This window comes from Lentinula edodes, assembly GCF_021015755.1.
Source record: "Lentinula edodes strain Le(Bin) 0899 ss11 chromosome Unknown C8R40scaffold_1, whole genome shotgun sequence".
Classification (NCBI taxonomy): Eukaryota; Fungi; Basidiomycota; class Agaricomycetes; order Agaricales; family Omphalotaceae; genus Lentinula; species Lentinula edodes.
The window spans coordinates 1,392,095-1,418,276 of NW_025764307.1; the positions used below are offsets into that span (position 1 = coordinate 1,392,095).

The 26,182-nt window shown below is 47.0% G+C and overlaps 9 protein-coding genes and 3 non-coding genes across 12 annotated transcripts; 11 read left to right on the forward strand and 1 right to left on the reverse strand.

Moving 5' to 3' along the window:
* Nucleotides 1–105: 105 nt before the first annotated feature.
* On the forward strand, nt 106–3,955 carry C8R40DRAFT_1077640 (P-loop containing nucleoside triphosphate hydrolase protein). The gene is made up of 26 exons (XM_046226992.1): nt 106–522; nt 582–633; nt 685–756; nt 814–840; nt 893–984; nt 1,036–1,094; nt 1,146–1,234; nt 1,283–1,523; nt 1,579–1,639; nt 1,688–1,724; nt 1,782–1,818; nt 1,874–1,940; nt 2,002–2,022; nt 2,074–2,133; nt 2,184–2,314; nt 2,367–2,404; nt 2,466–2,512; nt 2,568–2,729; nt 2,780–2,848; nt 2,903–3,043; nt 3,100–3,196; nt 3,250–3,273; nt 3,323–3,418; nt 3,473–3,532; nt 3,593–3,811; nt 3,871–3,955. Exons 1-25 carry the CDS (start codon nt 167–169, stop codon nt 3,626–3,628), a joined length of 2,172 nt encoding a protein of 723 aa, XP_046092447.1. The 5' UTR covers nt 106–166; the 3' UTR covers nt 3,629–3,811; nt 3,871–3,955.
* Nucleotides 3,956–4,907: 952 nt separating this feature from the next.
* C8R40DRAFT_1065040 (uncharacterized protein) lies at nt 4,908–6,140 on the forward strand (the record flags this gene model as incomplete). The annotated part of the gene is made up of 8 exons (XM_046225609.1): nt 4,908–4,976; nt 5,048–5,120; nt 5,196–5,219; nt 5,288–5,349; nt 5,440–5,518; nt 5,619–5,740; nt 5,936–5,959; nt 6,057–6,140. 8 exons carry the CDS (start codon nt 4,908–4,910, stop codon nt 6,138–6,140), a joined length of 537 nt encoding a protein of 178 aa, XP_046092448.1.
* A 220-nt stretch (nt 6,141–6,360) lies between these two features.
* Nucleotides 6,361–6,444, forward strand: C8R40DRAFT_t9. The gene has a single exon. It is a non-coding gene; the product is annotated as a tRNA-Gly (tRNA).
* A 2,189-nt stretch (nt 6,445–8,633) lies between these two features.
* C8R40DRAFT_t17 lies at nt 8,634–8,738 on the reverse strand. The gene has a single exon. It is a non-coding gene; the product is annotated as a tRNA-His (tRNA).
* A 670-nt stretch (nt 8,739–9,408) lies between these two features.
* C8R40DRAFT_1077649 (uncharacterized protein) lies at nt 9,409–12,729 on the forward strand. Its single transcript, XM_046226993.1, has 2 exons — nt 9,409–9,937; nt 9,996–12,729. Exons 1-2 carry the CDS (start codon nt 9,572–9,574, stop codon nt 12,477–12,479), a joined length of 2,850 nt encoding a protein of 949 aa, XP_046092449.1. The 5' UTR covers nt 9,409–9,571; the 3' UTR covers nt 12,480–12,729.
* A 106-nt stretch (nt 12,730–12,835) lies between these two features.
* On the forward strand, nt 12,836–12,934 carry C8R40DRAFT_t10. The gene has a single exon. It is a non-coding gene; the product is annotated as a tRNA-Arg (tRNA).
* Nucleotides 12,935–13,963: 1,029 nt separating this feature from the next.
* Nucleotides 13,964–14,826, forward strand: C8R40DRAFT_1164769 (uncharacterized protein; the record flags this gene model as incomplete). Its single annotated transcript, XM_046230558.1, has 4 exons — nt 13,964–14,096; nt 14,168–14,377; nt 14,450–14,665; nt 14,717–14,826. The coding sequence occupies 4 exons, from the start codon at nt 13,964–13,966 to the stop codon at nt 14,824–14,826; spliced, it is 669 nt and encodes a 222-aa protein (XP_046092450.1).
* Nucleotides 14,827–15,384: 558 nt separating this feature from the next.
* C8R40DRAFT_1164770 (uncharacterized protein) lies at nt 15,385–16,243 on the forward strand (the record flags this gene model as incomplete). Its single annotated transcript, XM_046230559.1, has 5 exons — nt 15,385–15,544; nt 15,614–15,736; nt 15,789–16,007; nt 16,070–16,137; nt 16,190–16,243. 5 exons carry the CDS (start codon nt 15,385–15,387, stop codon nt 16,241–16,243), a joined length of 624 nt encoding a protein of 207 aa, XP_046092451.1.
* A 1,557-nt stretch (nt 16,244–17,800) lies between these two features.
* C8R40DRAFT_1164771 (uncharacterized protein) lies at nt 17,801–18,559 on the forward strand (the record flags this gene model as incomplete). Its single annotated transcript, XM_046230560.1, has 2 exons — nt 17,801–17,945; nt 18,009–18,559. 2 exons carry the CDS (start codon nt 17,801–17,803, stop codon nt 18,557–18,559), a joined length of 696 nt encoding a protein of 231 aa, XP_046092452.1.
* Nucleotides 18,560–20,606: 2,047 nt separating this feature from the next.
* On the forward strand, nt 20,607–21,350 carry C8R40DRAFT_1065045 (uncharacterized protein; the record flags this gene model as incomplete). Its single annotated transcript, XM_046225610.1, has 3 exons — nt 20,607–20,913; nt 21,003–21,197; nt 21,253–21,350. The coding sequence occupies 3 exons, from the start codon at nt 20,607–20,609 to the stop codon at nt 21,348–21,350; spliced, it is 600 nt and encodes a 199-aa protein (XP_046092453.1).
* A 2,050-nt stretch (nt 21,351–23,400) lies between these two features.
* C8R40DRAFT_1164773 (uncharacterized protein) lies at nt 23,401–23,895 on the forward strand (the record flags this gene model as incomplete). Its single annotated transcript, XM_046230561.1, has 2 exons — nt 23,401–23,519; nt 23,592–23,895. The coding sequence occupies 2 exons, from the start codon at nt 23,401–23,403 to the stop codon at nt 23,893–23,895; spliced, it is 423 nt and encodes a 140-aa protein (XP_046092454.1).
* Nucleotides 23,896–25,313: 1,418 nt separating this feature from the next.
* On the forward strand, nt 25,314–26,083 carry C8R40DRAFT_1164774 (uncharacterized protein; the record flags this gene model as incomplete). Its single annotated transcript, XM_046230562.1, has 4 exons — nt 25,314–25,422; nt 25,482–25,646; nt 25,704–25,898; nt 25,956–26,083. 4 exons carry the CDS (start codon nt 25,314–25,316, stop codon nt 26,081–26,083), a joined length of 597 nt encoding a protein of 198 aa, XP_046092455.1.
* Nucleotides 26,084–26,182: the final 99 nt, after the last annotated feature.

Sequence of the window (26,182 nt, forward strand, 5' to 3'; positions counted from 1 at the left end):
AAACCAGGCGAACACCTTCATCAAGGTATTTGATCCTCATTGGCAAGCTGCGAAGGGGGAGGAGCGGGAGCGAGCGCGCGTCACCTTGGGCGCTACATGATGCCAGGCGCTAATTTGTGATTCTTGATCTAGTCTTGACCTCAGGCCTGGTCTTGACTCATTTGTCATGTCCTCCGAAGATATCGCAGAGGAAATCAGAAACTCCTTCCCTGGCACCGAAGAAGTAATTGTCCAGTATTTATCTGGCTATTTGGTCGATGATGCTGGCGAAGAAGAGGATGTTTTGCAAGTTGCTCGTGAGATGCTGGAGTCATTAGCTGGGGGTCAAAATGCGGAGCTGGAGAAGCTCATGAATCGACTGGGGGACCTGCTTGAAGACATGCTTATTGCCCGGCAGAAACGCAAAACTGGTCCCAAACTGCTTCAAAAATTGGATAAAGTGATGGATATGAGCAAAACCCAAATATCAAGTACGATAGCACTGGGAGAGGGAGTTGATTTGGAGTCAATCAATAAGGGAAAGTGAGTAATATACGAAACCAATGCAATATCGAACACTCAAACATGGAAAAATTACACAGAGCATCCAAAGTAGATGTGAAGAAATTGGAGAAACAGGAAGCAAAATTGAAGGCGAGGCGAATGATCTTCCGATGGGCGAAATAATATTCATGTTTGCCATAGGCCAAGATAGAGAAACGTTCGCGGAGGGACCTCTACGAGGGATCCAAACTGCTAGATGCTCACCGGAAACAGGTCAGTTGCGCTCACTGCAGTTTGTAGAAGTCGCTAACAAACTAGCACGACGTGTAGCAAACTTACGAGGAAATGTTTATGAAAGTAAGCATCATCGTACTCATCATTTCTCTCCGTATCTGATGGTAAAACTCAGATCAATCCGTTAGAGGCAGCCAACTCGAGGAACAAGAGCAAAGACATACACCTTCCCTCAATTGACGTCAGCTTCGGTTCAAATCGTATTCTGTGCGTTTGTCCTTTAGCTGATGATAACATATCATGAACATCTTCACAAAGATCTGGTGCAACTTTGACGCTCGCCCATGGAAGGCGATATGGTCTTATTGGTCGGAACGGTATGTTTCCCGTTGACATCTATGACTACTCCGAGACTGAAAATGTGGTAGGTGTCGGTAAATCGACACTCTTGCGCCACATCGCGATGAGAGAGGTCCCAATTCCAGCTCACATTACGATTCTTTTCGTTGAACAGGAGGTGTGTGCTCTAGTCCAAATATCAGATGCAATTAACAGTTGCTATTAGATTATTGGAGACGATACAATCGCTATTGACTCGGTATTGAAGGCTGATGTTTGGCGTGATCACTTGCTGAGAGAGGAGGCCTTACTTAACGCGAAGCTAACCGAACTTGAGGGCGAGGGCGATGACAAACGGTTCGAGGATGCAAGAGAAGAGGCATCTTCACGGCTGGCTGAAGTTCATGCACGTCTTTCAGAAATGGACGCGGAGAGCGGACCAGCCAGAGCTGCAGCTTTACTTGCCGGTACGGGTCTCTTATGTTGTCTTTGTCAAAAAAATCTGTTGCTAATCGGTTGAAGGCCTGGGATTTGACGAAGCGGATCAGAGGCGACCGACAAAATCGTTCAGTGGTGGTTGGCGGTGAGTGTAGCATTGTTATTACGAGGCGATTACTGAAGGAACATGAAGAATGCGTTTAGCTCTGGCGCGTGCGTTGTTTGTCAAGGTGGGCCTGCCTTTTACGTGTCTCAACGTCAGTCATCGATTAATCCTCGAAATACAGCCAGCCCTCTTATTACTCGATGAACCTTCAAATCACAGTGCGTTCAAGTAAACTCTACCGTTTGTTGATCAACTCATCGATGTTCCAATTAGTCGATCTGAACGCCCTTGCCTGGTTAGAGGATTATCTTCAAACCTGGGCGGGAACTCTTCTAGTTGTGTAAGTCTTGAGAGCAAAATTCAACTCTAAATCCGAATTCAACGCTGTCTTTCCGAGATAGATCTCACGATCGAGCTTTTCTGTGAGTGCAAAGCTTCTACGAAACGTCTGTTCAAGTAGCTAAGCCACTCAGTGATGCAGTTGCAACGGATATCGTTCATCAGCATTCGGGCAGATTGGACTATTACAAAGGGTAAGCGGCTCGATCAACTCGAAGTTGACTGGAGATCGATTCCGTTCCAGAAACTTCACGCAATTCTATTCTACTAAGTCAGAGCGGGATCGAAACCTACGCAAAGAGTACGACGCTCAGATGGATTACCGCAAGCATTTGCAAGCGTTTATCGATAGATGGAGATACAATGCTAATCGCGGTAAATCAAACCGATATCTTGAAAATAATTAGCATATTAATTCTCTCCACAGCTGCCCAGGCTCAATCGAAAATCAAGATTTTGGAAAAGGTGTGCCCCAACTATGTATGACGGAAGGTCGTAGAACCATCATTGATGCTTGAGGATGTAGCTACCTGACCTTGAACCACCTGAAGAGGATGAAACAGAGAATTTCAAGTGCGTACAGACACCCTTCTTCCTATCCTTGCTCAATTGTTGATGAATGAATTAGATTCCCGGAAACGGAAAAAATATCCCCTCCCTTATTGCAGATGTCCGAAGTAACGTTCGGTTATACCCCTGAAAAAATCATTTTGAATGGTGTCAGTTTTGATGTCGGATTGGACTCGAGAATAGCTATTGTCGGAGCTAACGGTTCTGGAAAATCTACACTGTTCGTCGTTTCTGCTGACTGTTGACTGTTGACTTACCGAACTATAACAGAGTCAAGATACTAACAGGGGAGCTAAATCCATTGGGCGGGCAAGTGAATCGGAATGGTCGACTACGAGTGTGAGTTTGCGTTGACTTGTTCAGGATTCTTTAAGCTCACTTTGACCAATTCAGAGGATACTTTGCCCAACACCACGTTGATTCTCTCACACCGACAATGACACCCGTTCAATTTCTGGCCTCCAAATTTCCGGGAAAGACCGAGCAAGAGTACCGTCAACATTTAGGAAACTTCCAGATCAGCGGTATGACAGGGTTAGTCCGTCTTCATAAGTGGGCGAACATTCCTGACCCGAGGTGTCACTTTTCAGCCTTCAATTAATCGGTACTTTGAGTGGAGGTCAAAAATCTCGTGTCGCTTTCGCGGCTCTTTCCCTTCAAAGACCACATATCTTATTGTTGGACGAAGTGTGTCATTTCCTATGTTCATGCTTCTCGAACCTAACCGTCTACAAACATAGCCTACCAATCATTTGGATATTGAGGTACATTCTTTTCAAAGTTACTCTCTGGCCTTTCTTATGGGTTCGACAGGGTCTGGACGCTCTTATGGAGGCATTGAACTCGTGGAATGGAGGTGTGATCATCATATCGCACGACGAAAGGTTCATCACGAACGTCGCTCAAGAAGTGAGAACCAATTTCACCGGGATACTAATTGTATCTCTAATGTTTCTCTTCCAGCTGTGGGTATGTGCCAATGAGACCGTCAGCAAATTCAGAGGGGATGTTCAAAGCTACAAGGTCCGTTGCATGTACTTTTCCTCCCAAGCTGATCTTTGACCCTTATTCTCTTCGGTTCAGAGCTTAATCGTGAGCAACATCAAAATGAAGCCCTAAGTAGACCATTTACTGTAATCTTTGCCCGATGTGTATCAACATATCTAACCGGTGTATCGATGTTTACAAAAAGTTATCTGCCAACCCCCTTTAGGATTCTTATGACTGACCACCATTTTATGCGTACGGACTTCGTTGCACCCCATCTGTGATAACTAATGGGCCGAATTCAATGACAGTTAGCCTAAGAATGTTCAAAACCAAAAAGTGCCGTCCAACGTTGAAAGGACACGTTTCACTTACCTCTTCTGTCGAATGGTTGGTATCTGACGGTATTCGATTTGTCTCTGACTTTGTATAGGGTTGTTGTAGTCATGATCACATTCGTTCAGGCATTCGTTTAGTTTCCTTTACTCCATACTATCACCTGCTTTTTCAAGTTTATGGGCTAAGTCCCGACCCCGTCGAATCGTGCTCATCATTCCGAGTTCCGACAGACTCTGTATTTACAGTAAGTTTTACAGTGGTGTTCTCGTATACAGGATCACATTTCTTTACAAAAACTCCAGATCCCTAGCTTCTTTCCATCGAGTTTCAAGTCTAAATTATGCTTCGCTGTCCACACCCACTACACATCGACTAGCCCCTCCCGACTCCGTCGAATCATGTTCATCATTACCCAAGTCCGGCATCTCCAACATTCAATATCAGTCTAACAATTCTTCCTCCCCCAAAAACACCGCCGCCGTCACCAACTGCATAACTCACATGCCCACTCGACTCGGAGTCAAGAAGCCATGCTATACACTTGAGGTCTTTGAAATGAAGACCTTTCGCTGCTCGAGCCTAGTGCACTATCCCTCCCGGGGTTTTTGACATGGCGGGTATGGACCGTATATTTTTGATCATTTTATCTAATCATTTACAATGCAACCTCGGTAAGTAATTCGCTACCTGTGCCATCACCACCATGGGTAACTATGAATAACCATGAATAGGCATGAATAACAGCTGAATACCAAGTATATTACGAATTTCACGATGAGCCTACCCAACTGACATGGGAACCATGTGCGTTGAATGTTATACCATTGAAGCCGTGTGCTTTGTTCCGTTGTACTCGACAGAATATGGTGGTTCTCCTGGTGTTTCGCAAGGTCGAATTCGGAATTCAACATGTCTGCCACTGCATGACCTAGAAGAGGAAATTGGAGGGATATGTATAAAATGGTCTGAAGGATTCCTTGAGGTTCAGTAGAGCTTCTGTTCGGGACCTGCTTCGAGACAACTGCAAGTATAAAAGCCTCGTCTAACTCAAGAATCTACTAGTTATTACACGATGATGAAGTTGTCTCTCCTCCTCTCTGCGCTCGCTTCTGCCTCGACTTTGGTTTCTGCCCAACATGCGGTGAATTCTCTGTTTTCTCTCGAATGTCAATTATTCCTCATTACACTTCAACCCATCATGCACCCCTACAGTTTACCCTGGTCAACCACTGTGGATCGTCCATCACCCCCATTGTAGCAAACACGGCCTGTGGTTACAGTCCTCGTGCGTATTATTCAGTCCCTACAAACCCCAAATAACAACTCAATATAATCCTTTCAATCACCATGATCTTTCTAGGCTGCTCCGGAGCTGGATATTACAGTTCGTAAACCAGATCCATTTCCCTGCTGCTCCTCGTTTCCTTTATTAACGAACACCTCCCGGAACAGCCGCTGCTCAACCAGGTGTCCTCGGAGCCGGAGCGAGTGAGACCATCTCCATCCCCGTCGACGTGCGTTGGTCTATCCTAAACTGCCTAAATTTCTCGTTAAATATTACCTTTCTTTACTGTCTCTCGATGGTGAAAACGTAAAATCCTTAGTGGGTCGGTCGTATCTTCGCTCAAAACGGCGCTTGTGGTGCCAGCGGTGAAGATTGCACGATCACTGAATTCAACTTGGGTGCGTACACACACGATTTCCTTGGGCTCAAGTTCTTCCCCCCCCCCCTCCCCCTCCCCTCTCTAATCATTGACAAAATTCTCAAATATCCTCGATATAGACACGGGCGACTTCTACACCCCCCAAGCGTACGACATCTCCAACATCCAGGGCTTTACCCAATCTATCGAAATCGCTGCCGCGGGTTGTGATACCGTTACTTGCACCAACGTGAACTGTGGTGTGAGTGTTCCCCTTTCCCTTTCCTCTCCCTTCCTTGCTTTCCTCCCCCCTTCTGCTCGTCCCCTCCCTCCACATTTCTTCTTCTTCGTCCATTGTCAGCCCTGCTTATCTCGTTGACACCACTCTCTTCCGGTCCCTATTTGCTCCTGATGATTCACACTACTAATCCTTCTTTTCCCCCTTAAAACCCAACAGTGCACAGAAGCGTACCCACCAGGTGTAAGTCATTCTCCTCCCCCCTCTCCTTGTGTCTATCCCTATCTCTTCTTCCGTCTTGACTCATCTTACCTGTTCTCTTTCCTTACCCTTACTCTAGGACGAATCCGGGTGCGGAGACGACTCCCCCGTGCGCGCATGCGGCGCCGGAAACATCGCTTTCACAATCACTTTCTGTCCCTAAACGGTTTAAATCTAAACCTACCCTACTTGAACCTGATCCCCGCCACCTTCTTCTACGGGTCTTTGGATTCCTCAACCAAACAAGGGATGTATGGGTTGTAGAGACAGGGCTAACTAACACAAAGTAACTTATGTACATACATAACACAACCGTGTATCAAAAAAACTAAAGTTATTTCGGATGTTCGTGTTGCATAACACGTTTGAAAACCTCGAACACAACACCGTTGGTGAAGTGGTTATCATGCTTGCCTTCCATTCGATTGGCTTAGCAAGCGGCTCGGGTTCGATTCCCGAACGGTGTATCAGATAGCCCAAGGTGTGAGACAACTTGGGTTTTATTTTTTCTTTTCCCAAATCCCCAATCTCTTTTTTGTTTTTATTCTCACGAATCTTATTTACGATCATCTACCACCATTTGGGATGACCAAATCTCTCTGACCAAAATTTCATCCTGTACACCTTATTTATGAGATTCTAGACATTTATTACAGGGGCGATACAAAGTTTCTACCACCCTAAATACATTTTCAAGGGAGGGTATAGTTGTGCCAGGCTCTAATCAGCATAAAAATCTGTTATCAAGCAAAAACTAGCATTTGGGATGAGTGAGACCCCAGCACAGAAGGCCTGTTCTTGTCTTACCTGGACTGGGCCTAAGTAAACATGGAAGGAGAAGTGTAGCTGATACAAGTGGGGTTCTTTAGGGAGCTTAGGAAGCAATGAAGCAGAATAGGGAACCTAATTAGGGGATGAAGGATGGATGGTAACTCAAAGGAGAGGCATAGACAAGGATTGAAAGAAAGAGACCAGAAAGGGGAAACAAAGAGATGAGACAGAGATGAAAGAAACAGATGAAACAGATAATGAGGAAATATACAATGGATGAGAAGTGTCAGGCCCTGTTAGCAAGTACTTGTAAGAGGGACCAAGCCAAGTTGGATAAGTTTCCAAGTAAGATTTGACAATAACATGCTGGGAAACTCAAAGAGGAGTCCCCAGCCTATATATTGTACATGAGGCTGACAGGTACATATGTCATATGGCTACTAGAGTAACAGGTAATACATATTGTGAAGATTGTAAGGATGGTGCATAGAATAGTGGTAACACACAGATCAGTAATGGACTGGAGTTTGGGAGATATGAGGGAAAAGTCTAGAGATGCAATGCACACTCTGTTAAGATCATGTACACCGGAAAGCCATGCCAAGGGCCGTTCAGTGTCTAAGTGCGGAGGGTCGAATGGGACAGTGGTGAAGTTATTGACAGCACCGCCATTACGCCGCTAGTCCCTGGAGAACGATAGTAGAAGAGAGGCACAAGAAGCAGCCAAGTTGGCAACGGCAATAATGCTGACAACAAGGAGCGGACCAAAAAACTTGTAAGTCCTGAGGTCAGAGTAGTGAATACTCAAGGGAAGGATCCTTAAGGCTTCAGAGAATAGAGAGTGACAATCTAAGATGATAATTAAACTGAAGAACTACAGTATGGTACAGGAGTATTTATACCTATGGATCAGTGTAACAGAGCAGAGCGCCAGACTCACTACTAGGGGCTATACATATAGTGCTTTCAGGGTAGAGACTAAGTAGAAAGGGAATGTGTAGCAAGAAAGAACAATAAACGGTAGATCTTGGAGTACCGAGCGCCGGAGCAGGATATATATATAAGGGTGGCGAGGCATGGTCTTGACAGTTATTTAGATTTGTGAAGGAAAAATTTAAAATTTTACAAGTGTGCAATGCTGGTGCAAAAGATTATTTTCACCTGATGCAAAAGATCATTTTTATCTCATGATAAATAAAACATCAATCAAACAAAAACATATACAAAAAAATAGACAAAATATCTAGTATGAAATATGATCAATTTTTTTTTTGACCAGGAAACACAAATTTAATTGATTAACCCAAGGCAAGGGGAATTGCCAATTGTTCTTTGAAATTTTGCTTTATATTTGTTGGGTTACGGGTGGGGAAAGTATGGTTTGTCAGGTGGGACTTGACAACCAGTGAATTCAAATCTTTTTCACAAATTGGATTAATATCAATATCAATGTCAATGTCAATGTCAACATCTGATAATCCATTCCAATATAAGTAACAACATCTGACAACCAACCTATGATACTTGTCTTGATAAACAACACACCTCTGATCAAAGTATGTATGTAGTAACAACAAATATTATAATTAGATTAATTGTTTTTTTTCTTTTATGAGGAGGAGGAGGAAGGGGGAATAAGAGGTGAGTGAATAGCCCAAATTCTGGAATTCCAATTCCAGTTCCAATCCAGCAACCCAAAACCGGTCCCGGTCCCAATCCAATCCCAATCCAATCCCAATCCCAACCAAACCAGCAACCCAACAGCCCAATATCCCAACATCCCCCTTCCCCTTCCCCTCCCTCTTCTCCCTCTCTCTCCCCGCCCACCAAAAAAACAGAAAAACAGAAAAAAAAAAAACCCAAAATATTGGATGAAGGAAACGAATGACCACCGCAGGGGTCGAACCTGCAATCTCCTGATTACTCAATTAACATTAACGGGAATATCATGCCATCATAGTCAGACGCGATGCCATTTCGCCAGGCGGCCTATATGTTTGGGATGGGTGTGAGGGGGAGATATGGGGTGTGGTGGTTGGGTTGGGTGTTGGGGTGTGGTGTGGGGTGTGGGGTGGTTGGGGTGTAGGTTGGAGCGGAAGGTGAGATGAGACGGAGAGTTGCAGGAGATTCGATGTGCATATGTAAGCCAGGGAATCGGAATCAGGGGATCCCTGATACTGACAGTGACACCGAGAGAGGTAGAGAGAAACCGCTAACTGGACCGTTCAAACACGTTCAAACGCGGCGCTGAATATGACTATAACTGAGCAGGCTAAGAGCGGAAAGGCCTGCGGAAAGCTGTATGTTAGTGCGATGTTTACTGTGTATGTCAGCGCTCGGGAGGAGGACGGAGTACGACAGAGTACAACAGAGTCTAATGCAATGATTTCCAATCGATGGGTTGTAAGCCTGTCAATGTATCCATCGACCATGGCATGAGTACATCTGGATTCTGAGTACATGAGTACATGGCGTTGCGACATCTCGACGTTCCCAGCTTTCGGGATTGCCAGTGAATCGGATGAATCAGGATAAATCCCTGCTGATTCTTAAAATAAACACACACGTATCAATAGATATATGTACATATCAATCAATCAATCAAAGAGGATATACCAAAATGGATATACATACATAAAAAACCGTATCGTTGTTGTTACGGGTTAGTTATAACACACGTTTAACCCATCTAACAACACAAGTAACATCCAACAGTAACATCCAATAGTAACATCCAACGGTAACAGTAACAAGAAACACGGGCGCGATTCAGATATCTATCTATTATTGACACCCACACCGCTTTTCCCAAATCCGAAATCCATGAGTTCTTTTCCTGTACCACCACCACCGGCACCGCCATCGCAGCCATCACTGCCCTCGCATCCATCGCATCCATCGCATCCATTGCATCCATCACAGCCATCACTGCCATCGCTGCCATCGCTTGATTCGCTGCAGCTGAATAACAAGGAATTGGTTCCGTCGTTTGTGCCTCCTCCACCTGCACTACCACCATCTTCATCAGTATCTTCATCAGTATCTTCGACGTTGACAGGATCGACGTTAACGTTCTCATCGCCACCGCCATCGACAGTAACAACCTCCGACGGAGGCAGCGCTCCACACCTCGAAGACCCACTCGTCGCACCCCGAGCACAAAAAGTAGATCCTGAGATACCAGCTAACGTGAGTTTTCTTGTCTTTTTGCCTCTGTTGTTTCTGTTTCTTAGACGTTGATTGGTAGATGGCACGTAATCTAGACGAATCACTCCGTGGAGTGTCGTCGCCTGTGCCAGCATTCAACAATCCTGGATACTACAACCCTGGTGGGTTCAACATCCCATCGCCTCAACCACCGTCGCAAGGATCGTTGCCGTATCCCAATCCCACACCAAACCCAAACCCGCATAGAAGCTACTACGGTGGATACGGTGGATACGGAGGACCTGTCGATGCTGGGTACGGCCAACAACAACAACAACATCCACAAAGGATGGTTTCACCGTCTCCAACGATATCTCAACACATCACCCACCCACCTTCTTCTTCCTCGTCGTCGTCGTCGTTGACCGCACCACTCCCCACAATCCCCAGTCTCTCCTCCTCTACCCCAACTCCCACAAGCGATCCAGCACTCAAAGTCTCCTGGTCCCGAGACGTCCTCTTCCTCATCGAACGTGCCCACGCACTAGCAAGTGGTACACCCCCAGGCGAACCAATATCCGGTCCAGTCCTCATCACCGACAAACCCCTCCTCGACCTCGCCCACATCGCCATCCCCTTCATCCTCCAAATCGCTTCCCTCCCACCTTCCCCCTCCAACCCCTACATCGCCGAATCAATCTACCACCGCGCCTCCCTCCTCGCCTCCGGTGCCTTCCCCTCATACACCCCCAAGAACCCCCGCAGCGCATTCCGCGACTTCGAATCCGCCGCACGCGCAGGGTACCCCAAAGCCTGGTTCCGCATCGGGCGCGACTACGAGGGGTTCGGGGACACCACACACGCGCGGGAGTGTTTCGAGCGCGGTGTCCGCGCCGGCGTCGCAGGGTGTCTCTACCGCCTCGGCATGGCGCACCTCCTCGGCCAACTCTCTCTCCCCGTGTCACACACAACCGCGCTCCCCCTCCTCCACCGTGCAGCACTCGCGTCTACACTCGACACCCCCCAACCCGCATACGTCTACGCTCTCCTCCTCCTCGGTGAATTCACCCAATCCCAAATCGATCCGGGTCTCTTCGCTCAACTGCACCTCCTCCCCGCGGGACTCATGCACCTCGGACCCAGGGGTCTCCTCCTCGAAGCCCGCACCCACCTCACCACCTCCGCGTACCTCCACTTCTCCCCGGCCCAATACAAGCTCGGCCACGCATACGAGTTCGCCACACCCCCATTCGAATTCGACGCTCTCCTCAGTGTGGAGTGGTACTCCCGGGCCAGCCAGCAAGGGGAAACCGAAGCAGATATGGCTCTATCCAAATGGTTCCTCTGCGGTTCCCGTATCAGTGGTCCAAACAACTCTCCCCCTTCCACATCCACCTCCCTTGGTGGATTCGACAAAGACGAACAACTCGCCCTCATCTTCGCCTCCAAAGCCGCCCACAAAGGTCTCCCCTCTGCCGAATTCGCCATGGGGTACTACCACGAAGTCGGTATCGGGGGTCCCATCGACCTCGACGAAGCACTCCGGTGGTACGCTCTTGCCCAGAGACACGGGAACACCGACGCCGGGGAGAGGTTGGCGGCGCTGTCGCAGCCGGCGCCACAGGTTCTTTCAAGGGTGGAGCACGATGAGATCACGGAGAGTAAACTCGTGAGGAGTCGGACGAGGGCGAAGGAGAGGAGTGAGGCGCAGAAGGTTAGGGATGGGTATTTGGCGGGGCAGCCGCAGCCGCAGCCTCAACCACAGACTCAAGGACAAGGGAGGAGAAGAGATTCTAGACAAGTGGTTGATCTGATTCGGAAGAATACTTTGGGGAGTTATCAACCACAACCACAACCACAACCACAACAGGCACATGGAAGATACCACACCGAGGCGAGTACTCTTCCTCCGAATCAAGTCGGTATCACTATCTCTCGTCCTCCTTCCGCACATCCCCAACCTCCTCACTCTTATCAACCCCAATCCCAACCCCAATCCCAAATTCCACCTCCCTACACCCAACCTCCCCTCCCTTCTTCTTCCACCCAAAACCAAAACCCCATCCCCACTCAAAACCCAACTCTCCGTCCAGGACCCTCTGGACCCTCTGGAAACCAATCCTACCCCACAGCAAACAGATACACACTCGTCGATCCCGGATCCGGATCCGTTCCGCGCAGCGATAGGGGTGATAGTCGATCTCCGTCCAACAGGGGTGACAGAGGTGATAGAAACGACAGAGGTGATAGAAACGACAGAGGTGATACCCGGTCTCCATCCACCGGACCCGGTGGACCTGGTAGCAGACCCCCTCCCAGACGAGGTCCAAGTGGCGGGATCGTCGTTTCGGGTGGTGTTTCCACTTCCTCTCCCTACAACACCTCCAGTAAACCCTCCAACCCCTCCAACCCCAATTCCTCCAGTGGTAACAGTGGTAACAATACCACAGGAACCCCTACAGGAGCACCACCCCCTGCAGCTGCGGCTGCGGTATCCCCACCTCGACCCACCGGCCCCCAAACATTCGCAGAGATGGGGATATCGGGTGCGAAAGCTGAGGATGAGAAGTGTGTTGTTATGTAGGTTATGGGTGTGTAGGTAGGGTGCTTAAGAAGGTGGGAAGGAGGAGAGAAAGGGGGGTAGGGAAGGAGGAGAGGGAGGAGTGAGAGGAGGTAGGGAAGGTGGGAAGGAGGAGAGAGAGGGGAGGGAGAGAGGAAGGAGGTAGGGTTATATCCGGACCAATTCATAATAACAATCTCTGTCTTGCTGTACCTGTCGAGGGTGTTTTTGAACTTTCGAACTTTTGAACTTTTGAACTTTTGAACTTTTGAACGATTGAACTTCTGAACCGTAGAATCACATATATACATACCTCTCATATAATCGAAACCAGTCACTCGAAATTCCTCAATCCCTAAAAAGTCACTCCGAACGATAATGGCCGCCTGGCGAAATGGCATCGCGTCTGACTACGATAAAATATTTCTTCAAGGCCTGTTGTAATCAGGAGATTGCAGGTTCGACCCCTGCGGTGGTCATTTTTGAGGTATAACTTGAATGAATATTTTTGTTTTAAGTTATGTTCGATATAGTATGTAGTATTATGCCAGTGGTGAGGTACCACGCATCACGCATCTTCCTCGCTATTCCAGTGGCCATAAACTGGCGGGGGTTCCTGCCTGTTCCTGCCAGGTGTATGTATGTATATTGTGCGAGAGATTCGCTATAAAGGCGTTTGAGGAGACTTCGAGTCCAACAACTCAAATGTGGTCCACCAGGCAACCAACGTGCCACGCACACCCAACGACGAATGAAGCACTCCGTCGTAGGCGGGGGGTACCATCGAAACTTCCCCCCGATTGTTTGTACATCATGATATTGTGAGGGGGGGTTTTTTTTCAACCTTCGTCCCTCCCGGGCCACCCCCCCTTCTCTGTCCGCTGAATACAGTGGATAATGAGAATCCACAGGAAACTACAGGAAAGGAAAACTCGGGATGGAAGAATCGAGAAGCGCGTGAGGCATTAATTATCATGATCATGGTGCGAACCAGGTACGAACTCACTCAATACGTTGATGGGTGGGTCGGGCTGCGCGTAGTTGGCAATGCGAATTTGCAGCCTGCGGGGTTTAAACCTGTTTAAACACGTCCAGGTGAATGATGAATCTCATTGAGCCCCAGGCTACCCCTGCAAAGTCCCATTGCCGATTCAATTTGAGGGGTTTTTGTCCTTCGCCCCTTCCCGTCGCTCCAGGTCGCAGCATCACCTATGTAGCATCACCTAGCATCACTCAGTAGTCCGTTGTAATACCAGGTAAATACCTCATTTCAACTGACTGAGGCTGATTGGCCGGCTGCAATAAATTCTGGACAATCCCGAACCGAAAAGTTTTCCAAAGGCTCATTTTTAATATAAAGACCACCCCCTCCCCTTCATCCATTTGAATACCCAGAGCTAGCCTCGGAAAAAAAAACCTTACAGTGCCGTGCACCCGATACTCCAAATATACCAACTCGCACGTTTTTGTTCTCCGTCTTTCAACTCGCGCGTTACTTGAATTCCACCATGGTTCTTTCACGCATCATTCTCACCGCTTTGCTCGCTCTTGGGAGCATCACAGTCGCTCTCCCTGTTGCCCCCGGGGACCTTGGTACCACGCCAACACCTGGATCAGGTGCTCCTCCACAAGGCAGTCTCGGTAAGTACCACGATCAATGTTCTTCCTTGTCGATCTCTAGTAGATATATTTCCACTTTTCTTTTTCCTCAGCGGTCGGAGGTGGTGTTCCTCTTGAAAATCACAACAAACCTGAGGTTTCTCTGCTTCTGGGTGGAATAACGCCTCAGGGAAATCAAGCTAGCAACAGTGTTTCACGAACACAATCATCATCTGCTGCCGGAAGCTCATGCAATGTCCCGCCGCTGGCGCAAGGTGACGAGGCTCCACCCCCGCCTCGTCCTTCTGGCGAAGAAAAGGCAGGTATGTATACATTTTTTTCCCTCCCTAGCCCCACGCAATTTTCGACCCAACATTGAACTGCTATGATTATAGATCTATTGCGACGAATGGCTTTGATCAAAAACCACCCCAACGTGCACAAAAATTATAAGGCACGAGTCGAACGACTTGCTAATACCTTGCAACAGAAAGAAGAACTTGATACAGCCGCCGACAGAATGAATATAGCTCAAGATAGCCGTGCCGTGGGCATCCTTTCTTCTGTCATCGAGTATTATCTGTTGCCTCACAATGGTAATCAGTCCTCTTGTTTGTTTGACCCCTCCCAATGTTGACAGATATATATATTGCTATTTCCAGGGTTCGAAGGTGATAGCAATGAAAAACTCGAGAAAATCCGCGAAGCTTTCAATAATGGTGAAAACGTGGACGTCATCCTTCACATCGTCCGTTTTGGTAACATATGTTAACTTGAGACGCTTACCATCACCTCCAATTGGGTCGAGCAATTACCTTGTAACCACAATATTATAGTTGGTTGAATGGTTGGATATTTGAGAAGTTGTCAAAATTAGCGGAACGCTTCGGAACAGCGCTTGGTCCTTTTAAGTTCTTTTTGCGCGCAACCAACCCTTGCATCTTCCTCGATGTTTCCCACCGTAAACTTTGAAGCTGAAGGCTTGACGAATCGCAATGGAACATCCCCACTGGGCAGGAGCCCTGCAAATTCTCATTCAATTTGAGGGGTTTTTGCCTTCGTAGGGCCCCTCTTTGTCCCCGTCGCTCCCTGTCGCAGCATCACTCCCCCTTCATTTAAGTATATAAACACCTCGTTTCAGCTGATTGCGCAATAAATTCCGGACGATCCCGAAACGAAAAGTTTTCCAAAGGCTCATTTTTAATATAAAGAACCCCCCTTCCCCTTCATCCATTCGAATCCCCAGAGCTGGTCTCGGAAAAAAAAAAACCTTACAGTGCCGTGCACCCGATACTCCAAATATTAACTCGCCCATTGCTCTGATTCCACCATGGTTCTTTCACGCATCATTCTCACCGCTTTGCTCGCTCTTGGGAGCATCACAGTTGCTCTCCCTGTTGTCCCTGGGGGTGGAGTCACTGGTACCACGCCAACACCTGGTTCAGGCGCTCGTCGTCTTCCTCGTATGCAAGGCGATGACTTGAAACCCAGTAAGCACCCAGGCTGTCAATGTTCTCCTTGTCAATTCTCTGATTCCCCCTTTTCCTTGACAATGAAAGATCTTGAAGCCGGTATGAAGGGATCGTCGATTTCCCCGCTCGCAGGTGAACCGTCGTCGCCCCATGGAGTTCCGCCACCAGGATCAAGCCCCGAGGTTCCTTTTAAGAAATTAAGCAAGCAAGGTGTGTGTCTGGATTTTTTCCCTAACCCCACACAATTCTCAGTCGACTTTAGAATATGATGAAGAATTGCGGCAAAAAATAGCGTTGATCAAAAATTTCCCTAATGTGCATAACAACTACAAGGAAATAGCAGACCGACTTTCTAATTGCATGGAGATGGACAAGAAAAAACCTTCAATTCCCTTATCTGCAATAATATTTCATGATACCGTGAACGTGTTCACCCTTGCAGATGTAATTCAGAATTATATGAAGCCTCAGTCTGGCGAAGGTAATCAGTCCTCTCGTTTATTCCACCTTCCCAATGTTGACAAGAGATATTGCTTTTTCTAGTAAAGAACCCAAAAATTGAGAAACTCCGCAAAGCCTTCAAGGAAGGTGATTACCCAGAAAACCTCCACGTGATTCTTTACGGTTCTCCGGAGCCTAGAATTCATTGATAGTGTGATATAGAGCACAGAATTTATGAAATATGTCGTATTTGATTTCGGTGAACACGATGAGTGAGATCCTGCCTACTGGGGATGGAACTGAGTTTCTACGCCAGCCTACAAATCAACGGTTCAAGGTTGGGGAACCTCTCCGGACTAAGGTTGTAAATATAAAGCTCAAAGTATTCTTCATCTCCTCGCGGGCTTTTCGACTTTCGAACTCTATGGGTCGAGGAAATTTCTTACACAGCACCACGTCGATCCCCTCGCTTTACTACTGTTCGTCGAATGTTGAGACTAGTCGAGGCTTTGAGTTTGAAGGGTGATTCCAAATGATCTCAAAGACCCGTTCAATATCGTCTAGAGGGATCGACGACGTAGGAGTTTGTAGAGCCGAAGGGATAGATAGATTCGAAGAAAGCAATATGTGAGAGATTAGATGTTTCGGAACGCCGTTTTTGTCTTTTTCTTCTTGCGCACAGCCAAGCTTGCGTGTTTTTTCAATGGTTCTTACTGTAAACCCTTCAGTGAAGCTGAAGGCCCGATGGACGGACGATTCATTCGTCCAAATCAAAATTTCTATGCTGTAGTCGCCGCTTGGAAGGGAAGGAAGGAAGGAAGGTATATTAAACAAAAGGAGATGGTGTGGCACTCAATATCGATGTTCAAACAATGGTATATCGCAGGCATGATTTGCTGTGCACATTCTTCGGACCCACATGGTTATATCGACTAACAACAAGTACACACCACTACTCTCTCCTCTTCTTCTCTTGGCGGGTTCCAACTAGCCCGCATTTTCGCTTTCAAAGGTCTCCCGTCCATCGAATTGGCCATGGAGTACTACCGCAAAGTCAGTCTCGGGTGCTACATCTTCGCCCGAACCCACGGGAGCACCAACGCCGGAGTTCGAGGAGTCGAACGAAGTCGAAAGAGAGGAGTGAGGCGGAGAGAGTTAGGGATAGACAGGTGGCCAATATAATTCGGAAGCACTGGCATACATTAGGGAGTTGTCGACAACCCTAGGGAGGGTATCACACTGACACGCGAATACCCTACCTCCAAATCAAGATCCACGAATGGGTGTGGGTACTTGTGGGTATTGATTCTTCCAATCCCCTCCCTTGCATAGCCTTGCGTTCAATCGAGTTCTCTCCTGGTAGCTTCTCCAAGCTATGTATGAAGAGTTTTTTTCAAAGCCTTTAGTGAATCTCCCGCACAATTTACATACCACCAAATGCAATCAGGTTAATGGAAGTGAATATTTATGCGAGTCGTGAGTCATATTGTCTGGGACTATTCAATCAGCGCTCAGCATGAGTCAGCATGGAATCGACTTCAAGCGACTAGTACTTAATTGAGGGGTTTTTGACCTTCGTCCCCGTCGCTTCCCTTCAGTAATCTGCTGTGAATATATACCTCGTTTCAGCCCTGCAACAAATCCGGACAATCCCGAAACGAAAGTTTTCTGAACGCTCATTTGTGTGAAGACCACCCTCCCCTTCCTCCCTTCGAATCCCCAGAGCTGGTCTCGAAAAAGAAATTTTACAGTGCCGTGCACCCGAAAGTACGAATCTCAACTCGACGTTTTCATTCTCCATCTTTTCAACTCGCACATTACTTGAATTCCACCATGGTCCTTTCACGCATCATTATCTCCGCTTTGCTCGCTTTCGGGAGCATCACAGTCGCTCTCCCTGTTGTCCCCGGGGACGTCACTGGTACCACGCCAACACCTGGATCAGGCGCTCCTCTTCCTCATCTACAAGGCAGTCTCGGTAAGTACACTGTTACCAATGTTTTCCTTGTCGATCTCTAATTCCCTTTTCTCTCTTCCTTAGCAGTGGGAGATGGTGTTCCTCTTCAAGACGGTATGAAAGGAGTTTCTTTGCTGGTGGGCGGACCGTCGTCGCCCCATGGAAATGCGGCTGGCAGCAGTATTTCACGGAGACAAGGACAAGGATCATCTGCTGACGGACGCTCATCCAATGTCCCGTCACCAGAACAGCTTGGAAATCACCTTCCAAGCTGTGAGAATTGTCGTCTTCGAGAATACATCAACCGACGTGTGTATAGATCTAAGATCTTTTCCTTCACCCCACGCAATTCTCAGTTGACTTTGTATTATGATAAAGGGCTGCGCCAAAAGATGGATATGATCCGAAAATACCACGGTTTGCACGAAAACTACAAGGCAATAGTAGACCGACTTTCTAGTAACATGGAGAAGGCACCGGAAACGCTTGATGATGACGACTACCTCGATATAATTAAAGATCGCGAGGCCGTGACCACCCTTGCTTCTGTAATCGAGCTTTATATGCCGCCTAACAAAGGTGATCAGTCCTCTCCTTTGTTCCACCTACAGTACCCAATGCTGACAGAGATATAATATATCGGTTTTTCCAGGGCCGCAAGGTGATAGCAGACAAAAAATTCGGAAAATCCGCCGAGATTTTGAGAAAGGTCACAACGCGGCTTCCCTCGAATATACCATCATGAATCAATAGTTTTTGGGTAACAGAAATGAATTTTATCTGATTCCGGTGAAATGCTTGTCATTGTCTGCTGTAAACTGGAACAACACGGACAGTGCTCATGGCGGAAAGTCTTTGTTTCATGCATGTCGAAGCTCAAATTATCTCCTCCCGGGATTCTCAACTTTGGCACTGCTTGAGACGCTTACCATCACCTCCAATCGGGGTCGAGCAATACCTTATACAACACACGAGGTTGAATGTTGGATATTTGAGAGTAGTCACAATAGCGGAATGCTTCGGAACGCGCTTGGTCCCTTTCTTCTTGTGCGCAGCCAACCTTGCATCTTCCTCGATGTTTCTCACCATAAATCTGGAGCTGAAGGCCTGATGGACTGACGGACTAACAATTCATTTGGCCAATTCAAACTTTTAATGCTGTGACGGCTACTTGCTGCGTGGAAGGAAAGGAGATGGCGTGTCGATGAATCTTCAAATGATGAATAGATAGATAGTATGTCGCAGGCATGACCGTTTGTTATCTACTTATTGATCTTTTAAGTAAGCAGAATCTGGATTCCCCGAATTTCTCTTAGCGTTCACATCCTTCTCTTTCGCTACTACTTAAGCTTCTATAAGCTTCCGCAAGCCGCCTTCTTCACCGCTGTGCACATTCTGACCCACACGGTTATCTTAACGAACAACAAGTACACACATATTTCGCTTCGAGCGATGAAAGGCAGCGGATTGAGTACACTGTAAGTAATGAGGCTGTCCAAGATCAGCCAAGATCATGGGTCGTATGCTATCGTCATCCCCAGGCTCCTCTGCGAAAACTGCAATTAGTGAAGGGTTTTTGTTTTGGCTCGGTTGTTGTCTTTCTGGAGGGATCGACGACCGAAGCCGAAGGGATAGATTAGAAGAAAGGAGTACTACTGTGAGACCAGTCTGAGGTAGCGGGCTATTTCGGAATGCCGTCTTGGTCCTTTTCTCTCTGTGCGTTTTCGCGACCGATTCTACAGCCGCTTACTACAACATCTCTGAGTAGACATTCCTGTTTCTCAAATTGCCTGATATACCGACTGCCTCCGACTCCCTTGAAAGCCATCCTGAATTTCAGTCAAGTTGTCTTCTTCACAATCTTCCCCCTGCCGCAAAAATTTTCATCGATTATCCCAACGAATCTCACGCATATGAGCAGATATGAGCTTATTCAGAGCGACAGAAGAATTAGCAAAGATGGTAGCCGAGTCGGATTTGAACTGGGCATCATGGATCATCATCGTCCCCATCTTTTTTTCCAGTCTCGAACTCTCCTCCCCCATTTCCTCCCCTCCCAACCACTTACCTTCAGTGTGACTTCTGGAAAATTCCGATTGGATTCCTGACAGAAGGCAAAATACACATGGACAGCATCAGCAATACAATGTGGTCAAGTTCATCAGCTGGTTCCAGGCCTGGTTCCCGTCATGGCTGCGAGTGGCCTCAGTATATCTGGCATCCAAGGTGGATTTTCCATCGACTCCTCCAAAATCCGCTGACAATCTTTTGCTTTTCTCCATAACACGCCTGAAGGTTCGTCAGTCGACACCTCATCAACCGCTCCGTTATTTCATCCTTCAGATTCTTAGCGTATATCACGCATACGAATGCTCAGAATCCAGAGCGACGGACTGCGACAGAGTAACCGGAAGACAAGGTAACCGATTCGGACCTGAATACCATGCTGAGCTGCTTGAACCATCATCGCCCCCAATCAGCGCCGTCTTCCCCTCGCAACCGTTCGCTTCCAGTTGCGCGTCCTTCCGAAAACTTCCGAAACGGTATAAGAGAACAGCAGTTCCCCCCAGTTCGTATACTCAGAGCTGGACTCCTAAAACTTTAGTGCCGTGCACATCCGATATCAACTCGATCTTCATTCAAGCTCTTTCCACCCACTCCAAATCTCTCCTGACATTCATAATGGTCAATTCATGCTCTATTCTCACTGCGCTTCTCGTCGTCGGGACTGTTGTACTCGCTGTCCCTATCGTCCCTGAGGGTATTATCAGTACTGGGATGCCTGAAGGCGGTACGAATGTGTGCGGTTACTTTATCATGACAAGCGCTGACTTTTTGAGGTTTTTGCAGCAGTCGGATTTCAGCCAGGAAGCAGAAGCATGGATGCAGAATCCAGCGAACCCGGTCTCCCAATCAGAACCAGACGCCATGATGTTATTTCGCGAGAACCCCCATCTGCTGAAGGCTGGCCTGGCTCACAATCATCAAGGTCATTTCAACGTCGTTATGATGAAGGTATAGACCGTATAGCTCGTTCCATTCAAATATACAGTCCTCATTCCGCTTGCCGAAATTTAGAAGTTGAAAAAGACGCGGATTTCCTCAGAAATTATCCACTTCCCGAGAATTACAGACAATTAATGGATGTGTTTAACCGAATGCACCGTCAACCCAACACTGATCTTTCGGCTGAGGACATTGAATACCTCCCAAAACTTATCCGGAAAATGGGCGATATACACACACTCATCGTTACTTACATACAGGGAAATGGTACGTCTCCCTCAATCCAATCATCTCGGGAGGATCTGCTCAACCTGTTTTCTAGGTCCGAGTGGGACTACCGCTAAAAATCTTGCAGAAATTCGTGAAGGTTTTGAGAAGGGGGAAGATTTAGATAAGCTCATGAAACTTACAAAATCTTAGGCCCAGCAGACTCTTGCAATACACCATGACACCCGTCGTCATGCTTTTTCCTCAAGCGACGATTACAGCTTTGGTACTAGTATGGCACAATGGTTTCAGCGGCGGTTGAATCAGACTTCGAGTATATTGACTGTAGTACCATGAACCAAGTGGTGTTCACCTGCGTTGGCACTCGACCTCACTTCACGCGTGCGCATGGACATGAGGGCTCATCTTTTCGACAAAAATCAAGCAATATCCATTATTATGTACGCGCCGCACGCCAAGCTACAAGGTTGGTTACTTCATTTACCCTTATTTATCTATTCAGTTTGGTTCAAAGCAGAGATTTCCAGCTGTTACAGGCTACTCCTGACACTTCCAATCCGCGAGAATGGCATAATTCATTCTTGAACGCAAAGTTCCATATGGAGATACATAATGATAATTATGCAAGCTATTAGTGCTCAGCGCTCAGTATTTGCAGGTACTTACCATCTCCTGCATATACTATCTCGCTGTCGCATGACAATGGTTAACGTTCATTTCCTATACCAACGCTGGATAAAAAGACGCCTCTTGCTTCTATATTAAATGAAAATTCTTCTCAAAAGCTGGCGAATACCACGCATATGAGTAGTAAAGCGACCGAGGGACCAGCAGGGTCTGAACTTGGCACAATTATCATGCATGGATCGCCCCTTCGGGCAACATTCAGTAACATTCCGAGATATTCTCTGAAGCTATGTATATCCTCCCATCCGAGCCCTGAGACCTGGTCTCTAGAACGTTAGTACCGTGCACTCCAAATCCAATCCAACTTGACTTTCGCTTAAGCTATCTTTACCTACATACCACGACGGTCACTTCACACATCATTCTCACCGCCGTTCTGGCTGCCGGGACCGACGTACTCGCTATCCCCGTTGTCTCCATGGGCGGCACCCTTCCTCCTCCTTCTGAATGTTGGATAATTGAGAGGAGTCAAAATAGCGGAATGTTTCGGGACATGCTTGGTCCATTTCTTCTTGCGCGCAGCCAAGCTTGCATCTTCCTCGATGTTTCTCACCACACTGAACCCTGAAGGCCTGATGGACTGACGATTCATTCGGCCAATTCAAACTTTCAAGGCTGTGACGGCTACTTGCTGCGTGGAAGGAAAAGGAGATGGCGTGGCACTCGATGTCGATAGATGTTGCAGGCATAACTGTTTGTTATCTACTTATTGATCTTTTGAATAAGCAGAATCTGGACTCCGCGAAGCTTTCTAGCAAGGTCAAAGCCCGGACAAACTTTACAACCTCATCATCAATCCTGTGCAATTGATAGAATGCTTAAGCACAGAACGAAATATGTTGTATTAGATTTCGGTGAACATCGTCTGAATACTTCCTTACACAGCACACACCAATCTGCTCTCCCTTTATCATCGTTGGTTGAATGTTGAAATTAGCCGAGGCTTAGAGTTTGAGGCGTGTTGTGAATTTGAAGGAACGGGATGTTTTGGAACGCCGTCTTGGTCCTTTTCTCTCTGTGCGTTTTCGCGTACCGATTCTACAGCCGCTTACTACAACATCTCTCTGAGCAGACACTCCTGCTTCTCAAAATGCCTGATATACTGACTGCCTCCGACTCCCCTGAAAGCCGTCCTGAATTTCAGCCAAGTTGTCTTCGTCATAATCCTCCACCTGCCGCAAAAATTTCTACCAATTATCTCAACGAATCTCACGCGCATGAGCAGATATCAGCATATTCAGAGCAACGAAAGGACTAGCAAAGATTGTAGCCGAGTCGGATTTGAACTGGGCATCATGGATCATCATCGTCCCCATCTTTTTTCCAGTCTCGAACTCTCCTCCCCCATCTCCTCCCCTCCCAACCGCTTACATTCAGCGTGACTTGCCAAAAAATCCGGTCGGATTTCTAATAGGTTTCTGAAGGCTATCAAACAACGCTATCTTCCCCCGTTCGAATTTCCAGAGCTGGTCTCCCAAAACTCTAGTGCCGTGCACCTCACATTCGATCTCACTCGAATCTCACTCAAGCTCTTTCTGCCCTCTCAAAATCCATAATGCTCAATTCACGTATCATTCTTACTGCCTTTCTCACTATCGGGACCGTCGTACTCGTTGTCCCTATTGTCCCTGATGGTACCGCCGGTGCTGGGACGCCTGAAGGCGGTGAGTATCGGTACGATTACCACTGTAATGTCATTATGACGAGCTCTAACTATTCTTTCTTCTTCTTGTGCTTCTGCAGTAGGCCCGGCGGATCCAGTGAACCTGGTCTCCCTGTTAGAACTAGACAACTCCATAATGATACTACACAAGGACCCCATCCATTGAAAAAAACTGGTCTAGCACACGGCTTTGGTCCTTTCAACGTCGTGCTCGTGACACAGGTGATAGTTCTTACCCGTCGTTTCAAGTTTTCTTGCCATTATATAGCCAAACTCACATATTCCGAGCGTATCATATATCTCCGAAAGCAGTCCTCCCTTCCCGAGAAGTACAAAGATGCGGCAGCAGCTTTAATTCCAGTCGGATCCGGTTCTCCAACGATGTGAGTGGACCTCGACACGGCGCGTGAACATGGCAAAAACCTAAGCTATCTATATAATATTTTTACGCGTTATGTGGAGAAGGATGGCGCGTCTCTTTGTTTCTGTGGGTTTTCTTTGCAAGAGTCTTCATTCTATTTTCTAGGTCCGCGTGGTACCAGTCCTGGAAAACTTGAAACAATTCGTCAAGGTTTTGAGAAAGGGGAAGATTTGCGGAAGCTGATGGATATTGCCACTGCAAAACCTTAGGGATCCCGCAGACTCTCGCAATGCACCATGGGAGACCTGTACAGTGTGGTCGTGCTTTTGCTTCAAGCGACGATAATGGAATCAGAGATTAATGACTACCAGATACCAAGCGTTCACGCGTGTGGGCGAGCTGGGTGAGGGCACAAACGTCCTCTTCTACCGTCACTTCAAGCTGGCACAAGCACTATCTGTTATTCTGTACGCGCCGCATGTGTAACGGTCCACGCATATGGATATACAGAGAGATAAAGGGTAATCGAGGTTACGAAGTACACGCATGGACGGAGAGACTGATCAATCATCTTATAACTCTTACGACAACGATGGTTATCACTACTTCTACGAATACTAGTAATATTAAAGCACTGTCTGAGTAACTCATGGGTGAAGTCGGTGAGCGACGTTAGTTTACAGCAAAAGAAAAATGTAAGCGCTCACATTACGCGCTCGTGAACACCGATAATTAATCCCAGGCCCCACTCACCAATAGCTCAAGCAATATGGTTCACACTACACGCCAATGCGCTCATTGTCAGTCTAAGCATATTTGTCATTTGGGCATTTACAAAAGATACCGAAAACCCGTTTGTCATCTGAAGGGGATCAAGAAGTCGAATTCGTAATAATATTGGTGCGTGTTGTAGATTTCTGAGGCAGAGATGATTCACATATCGTTTCATTCTCAGACTGTCTCTTCAGTGCTTTCAATTTCCTTTGGATATGGTGAGTGAGTTCTGGTCGGGTCTGAAAAGGTCTGAACTAAATGCAGCATTATGGAAGAATCGTCCCCAGGCCTTGGCACCTTCCGGTAACACTTACTATACTTACTTCATCTGCAGAATCTTAGCGTATATCACGCATACGGGTGTTCAGAATCCAGAGCGACGGACTGCTACAGAGTGACCAGAAGACAAGGTAGCCGAGTCGGACCTGAACACCATGCTGAGCATCCTGAACCATCATCGCCCCCGATTAGCCCCATCCTCCTCGCAACCGTTCGCTTCCAGTTGCGCGTCCTTCCGAAAACTTCCGAAACGGTATAAGAGAACAGCAGTTCCCCCAGTTCGTATACTCAGAGCTGGACTCCTAAAACTTTAGTGCCGTGCACATCCGATATCCACTAAATCTTCATTCAAGCTCTTTCCGCCTACTCCAAATCTCTCTTGACATTTACAATGGTCAATTCATGCTCTATCCTAAGTGCCCTTCTCGTCGTCGGGACTGTTGTACTTGCTGTCCCTATCGTCCCTGAGGGTATTGTCAGTACTGGGATGCCTGAAGGCGGTACGAATGTGTACGGTTACTTTATCATGACAAGCGCTGACTTTTTGAGGTTTTTGCAGCAGTCGGATTTCAGCCAGGACGCAGAAGCATGGATGCAGAATCCAGCGAACCCGGTCTCCCAATCAGAACCAGACGCCATGATGTTATTTCGCGAGAACCCCCATCTGCTGAAGGCTGGCCTGGCTCACAATCATCAAGATTATTGCGACCTCGTGAACCCACAGGTATAGCTCGTTCTATTCAAAAACACAATTATCATTCTGGTTGCTAAAATTCACCAGTTGAGGAAATGACAGACTTCCTCAAAGATTGTCATTCACTTCCCGAGAATTACAGACAGATGATTGATCAAAATAACCGAATGATGCGTTCAGGAACATCATCCATCTCTTTGCACGAAAGACTTGTTGCATCTGAAACTCGCAGGAAAATAAAGCACATGTATAAAATTATCAAGGAGTACATACACGAGGATGGTACGTTTCTCTTCATCCAATCATTTCTGGAGGATCTGCTCATGTTTTGTTCTCTAGGTCCGAGTGGTACTAGTCCGGAAAAACTGACAAGAATTCGTGACGGTTTTGAAAAAGGTGAAGATTTGAATAAACTCACAGATATTGTAGATTTGCCGAACTACACTGCTACACCAAACTTTACCTAAATCTTGCGAATCATCTTTTAAGAATTCTCCTAATCTTAAGAATCTTTGATAATTTCTTCAAAATATCTTAGAAAATGTCATTTTCCGATATTCCTGAGA